This window comes from Salvelinus namaycush, unplaced genomic scaffold (genome assembly GCF_016432855.1).
Source record: "Salvelinus namaycush isolate Seneca unplaced genomic scaffold, SaNama_1.0 Scaffold917, whole genome shotgun sequence".
NCBI classification, from domain to species: Eukaryota; Metazoa; Chordata; class Actinopteri; order Salmoniformes; family Salmonidae; genus Salvelinus; species Salvelinus namaycush.
In genome coordinates this window covers 93,262-104,002 of record NW_024061661.1, presented here as the reverse complement: position 1 = coordinate 104,002, position 10,741 = coordinate 93,262, and the positions used below count along the sequence as shown (strand labels likewise).

Here is a 10,741-nt window from a genome sequence, read left to right as displayed (position 1 = left end):
ATATATAAATAAATGGTGGGACCAACAGCAATAATAACAGTAGTAGTGGACATGGGATTACCATTAACAACAACTACAACAACAATATTAATCAGAACAACAATAAATTAAAGCAACAGTAGTAGACCAGTGTCAATATGACTTGAGAAGACATATGACCTGGTATGAAAGACAAAACAAAACTAAGCTAAATGGGAAATATTATCAACATTACTTTGCATTTTTCACTGGCTGTCCCTCAGGTTGTGGCAGGAGGACACATATTTGGCTGCCAAAACTGCACATTTTGGCTTTTCACCCAATAAATATTTGATTTTTTCTTCATCTTTTATAGTTTCAAATTCTTTGTATTGAGTTATAATTTTGGGAAAGAAATATGCTCTTAGGTCTGAGTATTTGTCACAGTGTAGTAGGAAATGCACCTCTGTCTCTACCTCTCCCCTGGAGCAGAGTGAGCACAGCCTGTCCTCTCTGGGCAGCCAGGTTTGTCTGTGACGACCGGTCTCTATAGCCAGACGGTGCTCACTGAGTCTGTACCTAGTCAATGTTTTCCTCAGTTTTCTATCAGTCACAGTGGTCAGATAGTCTGCCACCATGTACTGTCTGTTTAGAGCCAAATAGCATTGAAGTTTACTTTGATTTTTTGTGGTGTCTTTCCAATAGGTGATATATTTTTCTTTTTGTTTTGTGATGATTTGGTTGGGCCAGATTTTCTGAGGGCTGTCCCGAGGCTCTATGGGGTTGGTTTGGGTTGGTGAACTGAGCCTCAGAACCAGCTGGCTGAGGGGACTCTTCTCTGGTTTCATCTCTTGACATTGTAGAGCTGTGTGATGGAATGTTTTAGGGTCACTTGTTTTTAGATGGTTGTAAAATTTGATGGCTCTTTTTTCTTTTCGAATGAGGAGGGGGTATTGGCCCAATTCTGCCCTACATGCGTTATTTGGAGTTTTTCTTTGTACTTGCAATACAGTCTTGCAAAACTCTGCATGCAATATTTCAGTTGGATGTTTGTCCCATTTAGTAAATTCATTATTAGAGAGTGGACCCCATACTTCACTGCCATATAGAGCAATTGGTTCTATAACTGATTGAAAAATTTTGAGCCAGATTCTAATTGGAATTTCAATTTTGATGTTCCTTTTAATGGCATAGAATGCTCTTCTTGCTTTGTCTCTCAGCTCATTCACAGCCATGTGAAAGCTACCTGTGTTGCTCATATTTAGTCCTAGATATGTGTAGTTTTTGGTGTGTTCTAATAGAACTGTGTCCAAATAGAATTTATATTTGTCATCCTTATTTCCCGACCTTTTTTGGAATATCATTATATTTGTTTTTTTTAGGTTAACGGTCAGAGCCCAGGTCTGACAGAACCTGTGAAGACGATCTAGGTGCTGCTGTAACCCCTCTTTAGTGGGAGACAGCAGCACCAGGTCATCTGCGTACAGCAGACACTTGATTTCAGTGTTGTGTAGGGTGATACCAGGTGCTGCCGATTCTTCTCTCTCTCTCTCTCTCTCTCTCTCTTTCTCTCTCTCTCTCTCTCTCTCTCTCTCTCTGTGACTCTGCAGGATGTATTTAATTGAGTTAGTTTTGATTGGTTTAGAGATGTTTACATTATCACTGTCACAGCTATTTCCAGATGCTGTCCTTCATACAGCATGCCGCCTACAGGTGTGGGATCTTAATTTGAACCAGTATTGTCGCTGCAAAAGAATCCTGCAGCATCAGGATTTGAACGTTTAGTCCATGATGTTGCTTGACCGGTGGTTAGGCTACTGGCTTGCCCAAATTAGACTACATGACATGTCCAATGCTCCTAACATAACCGTGTGTTAGTGTGAGGTTTTCAATTAATTTATGCAAATCACGACGCTAATCGGCATTTCCTGCGGAGCAGTACATTTTTCAGCGACAACAGAATGATCAAATCTGTATACTTTATTTAACAACAGTGGAAGTGAACTCCACCAGGGAGCTGCATGCTACGTGCTACATGCTACGTGCTACGTGCTACATGCTACGTGCTACATGCTACATGCTACGTGCTACATGCTACATGCTATGTGCTAATGCTACGTGCTACATGCTACGTGCTACATACACATCTATCTATCTATCTCTATTTATTTATCTTTCTATTTATCTCCTATCTATCTATCTATCTATCTATCTATCTATCTATCTATCTATCTATCTATCTATCTATCTATTCAACAGGGTTAGATATTATACTGCTATGACCAGGGTTAGAGATTGTACTGCTATGACCAGGGTTAGAGATTATACTGCTATGACCAGGGTTAGAGATTATACTGCTATGACCAGGGTTAGATATTATACTGCTGTGACCAGGGTTAGAGATTATACTGCTATGACCAGGGTTAGAGATTATACTGCTATGACCAGGGTTAGATATTATACTGCTATGACCAGGGTTAGATATTATACTGCTATGACCAGGGTTAGAGATTATACTGCTATGACCAGGGTTAGAGATTATACTGCTATGACCAGGGTTAGATATTATACTGCTGTGACCAGGGTTAGAGATTATACTGCTGTGACCAGGGTTAGAGATTATACTGCTGTGACCAGGGTTAGAGATTGTACTGCTATGACGAGGGTTAGAGATTATACTGCTATGACCAGGGTTAGAGATTATACTGCTATGACCAGGGTTAGAGATTATACTGCTGTGACCAGGGTTAGAGATTATACTGCTGTGACCAGGGTTAGAGATTATACTGCTATGACCAGGGTTAGATATTATACTGCTATGACCAGGGTTAGAGATTATACTGCTGTGACCAGGGTTAGAGATTATACTGCTATGACCAGGGTTAGAGATTATACTGCTATGACCAGGGTTAGAGATTATACTGCTATGACCAGGGTTAGATATTATACTGCTGTGACCAGGGTTAGAGATTATACTGCTATGACCAGGGTTAGAGATTATACTGCTGTGACCAGGGTTAGATATTATACTGCTGTGACCAGGGTTAGCTATTATACTGCTGTGACCAGGGTTAGAGATTATACTGCTGTGACCAGGGTTAGAGATTATACTGCTGTGACCAGGGTTAGAGATTATACTGCTATGACCAGGGTTAGAGATTATACTGCTGTGACCAGGGTTAGATATTATACTGCTGTGACCTGGGTTAGAGATTATACTGCTGTGACCAGGGTTAGAGATTATACTGCTATGACCAGGGTTAGAGATTATACTGCTGTGACCAGGGTTGTATTCAGTCAGATAGATATATACAGTGTAGAACAGATAGGCCTCTGTCTGATATGTAGAGTCAACCAATCATATCAGCTCCAGTGTCACGACTTCTGCCGAAGTCGTTGCCTCTCCTTGTTCGGGCGGTGTTCGGCGGTCGACGTCACCGGTCTTCTAGCCATCATTGATCCATTTTTCATTTTTCCATTGGTTTTGTCTTGTATTCTCACACACCTGTTTCCAATCCCATCCATTACCTCTTGTGTATTTAACCCTCTGTTTCTCCTCATGTCTTTGTCAGAGATTGTTTCTTGTTAGTGTTGTTTTTTATGTGTATAGGTGCGCGGGTCTTCGTACCCATATTTGTTTAAGTTCGTTTCTTATTAGTGTTATGGAGCATGTTACTGGGACATTCATTAAAAGACTCCATTTGACTCTCCTGCGCCTGACTTCCCTGCCACCTATACACACGACTCTGACATCCAATCATATCAGCTCCAATCATATCAGCTCCAGTCAAATCAGCTCCAGTCATATCAGCTCCAATCATATCAGCTCCAATCATATCAGCTCCAATCATATCAGCTCCAATCATATCAGCTCCAGTCAAATCAGCTCCAGTCATATCAGCTCCAATCATATCAGCTCCAATCATATCAGCTCCAATCATATCAGCTCCAATCATATCAGCTCCAGTCATATCAGCTCCAATCATATCAGCTCCAATCATATCAGCTCCAATCATATCAGCTCCAATCATATCAGCTCCAGTCATATCAGCTCCAATCATATCAGCTCCAATCATATCAGCTCCAATCATATCAGCTCCAATCATATCAGCTCCAATCATATCAGCTCCAGTCATATCAGCTCCAATCATATCAGCTCCAATCATATCAGCTCCAGTCATATCAGCTCCAATCATATCAGCTCCAATCATATCAGCTCCAATCATATCAGCTCCAGTCATATCATTTCTAATGAATATCTATCTGCCATGTTAAATTCCACCCTGCTGAATGCCAGCGACCCTGGTCAGCTGTTATATATATATCTATGGGTTGTAGCTGACTGTGTGTATACCAGGGTTAAGGGTCAATGCCATTTTAATTCCAGTCAATTCAGGAAGTACACAGGAAAATGTGGAATTGGAATATGGTTTACTTTCTGAATTGTAATGGAATTGAGCCAAGCCTGGTGCATTCTGGATACAGTATAGCCAGGGAGGTCTGTGGTAGTCGGGCCTGGAACAGCTCTGTGCAAGGAGATATTTAATCCTGTCTCTCCCCAGAGAGATTAGACCTTACTGTCACCCTGGCCTGCAGGGAACAAATTATACAGGATGGTGTCAGGGATCCCTACACTGGCAGGCTAGCCGATACTGCCGATTTAAGACTGCTGGGGCTAATGACATCCACTCAGTGGTGGTGTAAAGCACTTAAGTAAAAATACTTTAAAGTACTACTTAAGTAGTTTATGTGGGAATCTGTACTTTACTATTTATATTTTTGACTACTTTTACTTCACTACATTCCTAAAGAAAATTATGTACTTTTTACTCCATACATTTTCCCTGACATCCAAAAGTACTTGTTACATTTTGACAGGAAAATGGTCCAATTCACACACTTATCAAGAGAACATCCCTGGTCCTCCCTACTGCCTCTGATCTGGCGGACTCATTAAACACAAACGCTTTGTTTGTAAATTATATCTGAGTGTTGGAGTGTGCCCCTGGCTATCCGTCAATAAAATAAAACACAAAAATGATGCCGTCTGGTTTGCTTAATATAAGGAATTTGAAATTATTTATACTTTTACATTTGATACTTAAGTATATTTAAAACCAAATACTTTTAGACTTTTATTCAAGTAGTATTTTACTGGGTGACTTTCACTTTTACTTGAGTCATTTTCTATTAAGGTATCTTTACTTTTACTCAAGTATGACAATTGAGTACATTTTACACCTCTGCGTCCTCTGCTACAGGCCATTTCCACACAGAATCTGTGATTCGAGGGACAGAGGAGAAAGTGGCAGAGTGGTACTGGGGGCGTTGCGTAAACCAAAAAGGCATGTCATTGAATTTGTACAAACTGAAAGTTGCTGTCTTGGGGCTGTCCTTTAGCGCCATCGTAGGGGACTGATATAGCCTAGCTGGGATAGCTGATACACTATAGGAATCAGATGGCTAGCCAGGTGAAAAGACTGAGACCTCGTTACAGCCGGACAAGGACAGACCTTGACTCACTTCCTGGTGTCAGTTTATGTTGGGGAACCCACTTCGTTACATCACCAGTAAACACAGGACAGAGGGGGCAAGTGTGTGTGTGTGTGTGTGTGTGTGTGTGTGTGTGTGTGTGTGTGTAAACAATACATTTCTGTGTCTGTGTGTGTAGTATGCATATTTGGATGTCCACACCAAGAGAGCAGTGGATTTGAAGTTGAATGGGTTTATCTGGCAGGGTACTGTAGTCCATCATGCTGCCTCACATAGAGCATTATGGGTAAAGGGTTGCCAGTCAGTCAGTGAAAACACTAAGCTATCGTGCAGAAGGACACATTTGATCCTGGCTTTGCTTCGCGTGATGCAGAGCTCGTTAGAACACATTTCAAATGTCAAACATAAACAGACAGACAGACAGACAGGCAGGCAAATGCTCAGGACAGGCTATTGTGGAAATGTGGTGTGTGTTGAGTCGGAAACAGAATAAGATGTCTGTCTGTCTGTCTGTCTGTCTGTCTGTCTGTCTGTCTGTCTGTCTGTCTGTCAGTACTGTACGTCAGTACTGTACGTCTGTCTGTCTGACTGTCTGTCACAGTGGTTGTCAGTCTCTCGTGTCTGTTGGTCTATCTGCCTGTCTCTGTTTGTTGCTCTGTCTGTCTGTCTGTGTTTGTTGGTCTGTCTGTCTCTCTGTTGGTCAGTCTCTCGATGTCTGTCTGTCTGTCTGTCTGTCTGTCTGTCTGTCTGTCTGTCTGTCTGTCTGTCTGTCTGTCTGTACGTACTTACTTTGGGCACAACATGTCTTCCAATCTGAGGAAGACCCGGATGAGAAAGTATGTGAGTTTGTTGTTAAGCCACCCCAGTCCCAGCACCAGTGAAATATTCGCCAGGTCCATATCTCCCCCACACTCTCCACAGAAACAGGGCTTTGCCCACAGTTTTACCCTTTTTGCCAGGTTTAGAGGTTCCGAGACCGTTCTATTCATTCTACTTCTATAGTTACATGTGTTCTGTCAAAAAGGAAAAAGTGTTTTGAGGATTGAAGCAGTATAAATCATTGTCCCCACCTAGTCCTAGTTATTGTATGTAGCCAGTGTTGTCCTCTGATATTTGTGTTTTCTCTTCCTTCTCACAGACTGGTACACGGCGGAGAGGAAGCAGGGAAACATTTAGAGACAAGAAGTCTCTGACCCAGGTAGGAGACTTCTATCACACATTCTATCATCTCTGAACCAGGTAGGAGACTTCTATCACACATTATATCATCTCTGACCCAGGTAGGAGACTTCTATCACACATTCTATCATCTCTGACCCAGGTAGGAGACGTCTATCATACATTCTATCATCTCTGACCCAGGTAGGAGATGTCTATCACACATTCTATCATCTCTGACCCAGGTAGGAGACGTCTATCACACATTCTATCATCTCTGACCCAGGTAGGAGACGTCTATCACACATTCTATCATCTCTGACCCAGGTAGGAGACGTCTATCACACATTCTATCATCTCTGACCCAGGTAGGAGACTTCTATCACACATTCTATCATCTCTGACCCAGGTAGGAGACTTCTATCACCCATTATATCATCTCTGACCCAGGTAGGAGACGTCTATCACACATTCTATCATCTCTGAACCAGGTAGGAGACTTCTATCACACATTCTATCATCTCTGACCCAGGTAGGAGACTTCTATCACACATTCTATCATCTCTGAACCAGGTAGGAGACTTCTATCACACATTCTATCATCTCTGAACCAGGTAGGAGACTTCTATCACACATTCTATCATCTCTGACCCAGGTAGGAGACTTCTATCACACATTATATCATCTCTGACCCAGGTAGGAGACGTCTATCACACATTCTATCATCTCTGAACCAGGTAGGAGACTTCTATCACACATTCTATCATCTCTGACCCAGGTAGGAGACTTCTATCACACATTCTATCATCTCTGAACCAGGTAGGAGACTTCTATCACACATTTTATCATCTCTGACCCAGGTAGGAGACTTCTATCACACATTATATCATCTCTGACCCAGGTAGGAGACGTCTATCACACATTCTATCATCTCTGACCCAGGTAGGAGGCTTCTATCACACATTCTATCATCTCTGACCCAGGTAGGAGACTTCTATCACACATTCTATCATCTCTGACCCAGGTAGGAGACGTCTATCACACATTATATCATCTCTGACCCAGGTAGGAGACGTCTATCACACATTCTATCATCTCTGACCCAGGTAGGAGACTTCTATCACACATTCTATCATCTCTGACCCAGGTAGGAGACTTCTATCACACATTCTATCATCTCTGTGTAACGCTCGTCTTCCTCCTCGTCTGAGGAGCAAGGATCGGACCAAAGCGCAGCGTAGTGTGAATACATAATGATTTATTTGAATAAGACGAACACGAAGAACACTTGACAAAATACAAAATAACAAAACGACGTGAACAGACCTGTACTTGAGAACATATAAAAATGAACGCACGAACAGGAACAAACGAACGAACGAAACGTAACAGTACCGTGTGGCGAACAAACACAGACACAGCAACAATCACCCACAAACAAACAGTGAGAACAGCCTACCTTAATATGGTTTTCAATCAGAGGAAACGTAAAACACCTGCCCCTGATTGAGAACCATATCAGGCTAATTGAAAATGAACCCAACATAGAAACACATAACATAGAATGCCCACCCAGCTCACGTCCTGACCAACTAAACAAAGACAAAACAAAGGAAATAAGGTCAGGAACGTGACAGTACCCCCCCCCCCCCCCCCCCCCAAGGTGCGGACTCCGGCCTCAAAACCTGAACCTATAGGGGAGGGTTTGGGTGGGCATCTGTCCACGGTGGCGGCTCTGGCTCTGGACGTGGTCCCCACCCCACCATAGTTAATCCCCGCTTCCGTGGCCTCCTCCTAATGGCTACCCACCATATTAACCCCACTGGATTAAGGGGCAGCACCGGACTAAGGGGCAACACCGGACTGAGGGGCAGCACCGGACTGAGGGGCGGCACCGGACTGAGGGGCGGCCCCGGACTGAGGGGCGGCCCCGGACTGAGGGGCGGCCCCGGACTGAGGGGCGGCTCCGGACTGAGGGGCGGCTCCGGACTGAGTGACGGCTCTGGCAGGTCACGGCTGGCAGACGGCTCTGGCAGGTCACGGCTGGCAGACGGCTCTGGCAGGTCACGGCTGGCAGACGGCTCTGGCAGGTCACGGCTGGCTGACGGCTCTGGCAGGTCACGGCTGGCTGACGGCTCTGGCAGGTCACGGCTGGCTGACGGCTCTGGCAGGTCACGGCTGGCTGACGGCTCTGGCAGGTCACGGCTGGCTGACGGCTCTGGCAGGTCACGGCTGGCTGACGGCACTGGCAGGTCACGGCTGGCGGACGGCACTGGCAGGTCACAGCTGGCGGGCGGCTCTGGCTGCTCCTGTCTGGCGGGCGGCTCTGGCTGCTCCTGTCTGGCGGGCGGCTCTGGCTGCTCCTGTCTGGCGGGCGGCTCTGGCTGCTCCTGTCTGGCGGGCGGCTCTAGCGGCTCCTGTCTGGCGGGCGGCTCTAGCGGCTCCTGTCTGGCGGGCGGCTCTAGCGGCTCCTGACTGACGGACTGCTCTGAAGGCTCAGGACAGACGGGCGGCTTTGAAGGCTCAGGACAGACGGGCGGCTTTGAAGGCTCAGGACAGACGGGCGGCTTTGAAGGCTCAGGACAGACGGGCAGTTCAGACGGCTCTGGGCAGACGGGCAGTGCAGGCGGCACTGGGCAGACGGCAGACTCTGGCTGGCTGAGGCGCACAGTAGGCCTGGTGCGTGGTGCCGGAACTGGTGGTACCGGGCTAAGGACACGCACCTTAAGGCTAGTGCGGGGAGCAGCAACAGGGCGCACAGGACTCTGGAGACGCACAGGAGGCTTGGTGCGTGGTGCCAGAACTGGTGGTACCGGGCTGGCGGGGAGGTGGCGCCGGATATATACCGGACCGTGCAGGCGTACTGGCTCCCTTGAGCACCGAGCCTGCCCAACCTTACCTGGTTGAATGCTCCCCGTAGCCCGACCAGTGCGGGGAGGTGGAATAACCCGCACTGGGCTGTGTTGGCGAACCGGGGACACCATGCGTAAGGCTGGTGCCATGTATGCCAGCCCGAGGAGACGCACTGGAGACCAGACGCGTTGAGCCGGCTTCATGGCACCTGGCTCAATGCTCAATCTAGCCCGGCCGATACGTGGAGCTGGAATGTACCGCACCGGGCTATGCACACGTACAGGAGACACCGTGCGCTTTACCGCATAACACGGTGTCTGCCCGTACTTTCGCTCTCAACGGTAAGCTCGGGGAGTTGGCGCAGGTCTCCTACCTGACTTTGCCACACTCCCTCTCTGTGACTCTGCAGGATGTATTTAATTGAGTTAGTTTTGATTGGTTTAGAGATGTTTACATTATCACTGTCACAGCTATTTCCAGATGCTGTCCTTCATACAGCATGCCGCCTACAGGTGTGGGATCTTAATTTGAACCAGTATTGTCGCTGCAAAAGAATCCTGCAGCATCAGGATTTGAACGTTTAGTCCATGATGTTGCTTGACCGGTGGTTAGGCTACTGGCTTGCCCAAATTAGACTACATGACATGTCCAATGCTCCTAACATAACCGTGTGTTAGTGTGAGGTTTTCAATTAATTTATGCAAATCACGACGCTAATCGGCATTTCCTGCGGAGCAGTACATTTTTCAGCGACAACAGAATGATCAAATCTGTATACTTTATTTAACAACAGTGGAAGTGAACTCCACCAGGGAGCTGCATGCTACGTGCTACATGCTACGTGCTACGTGCTACATGCTACGTGCTACATGCTACATGCTACGTGCTACATGCTACATGCTCCCTTTGTCTACACTCCCTTCTATCACACATTCTATCATCTCTGAACCAGGTAGGAGACTTCTATCACACATTATATCATCTCTGACCCAGGTAGGAGACTTCTATCACACATTCTATCATCTCTGACCCAGGTAGGAGACGTCTATCATACATTCACGGCTGGCAGACGGCTCTGGCAGGTCACGGCTGGCAGACGGCTCTGGCAGGTCACGGCTGGCAGACGGCTCTGGCAGGTCACGGCTGGCAGACGGCTCTGGCAGGTCACGGCTGGCAGACGGCTCTGGCAGGTCACGGCTGGCTGACGGCTCTGGCAGGTCACGGCTGGCTGACGGCTCTGGCAGGTCACGGCTGGCTGACGGCTCTGGCAGGTCACGGC

At 46.4% G+C, this 10,741-nt stretch overlaps 1 protein-coding gene across 1 annotated transcript in view; it reads left to right on the top strand.

The window, feature by feature from the left end:
• Window positions 1–6,252: 6,252 nt before the first annotated feature.
• Window positions 6,253–10,741, top strand: part of LOC120043437 (microtubule cross-linking factor 1) — a gene marked incomplete at its 3' end in the record, with an annotated part of 88,242 nt that continues 83,753 nt past the window's right edge. The window contains exons 1-2 of the mRNA XM_038988021.1: window positions 6,253–6,291; window positions 6,590–6,649. Coding sequence (XP_038843949.1) covers window positions 6,253–6,291; window positions 6,590–6,649 — 99 coding nt within the window. The remainder of the gene's footprint in view (window positions 6,292–6,589; window positions 6,650–10,741) is intronic.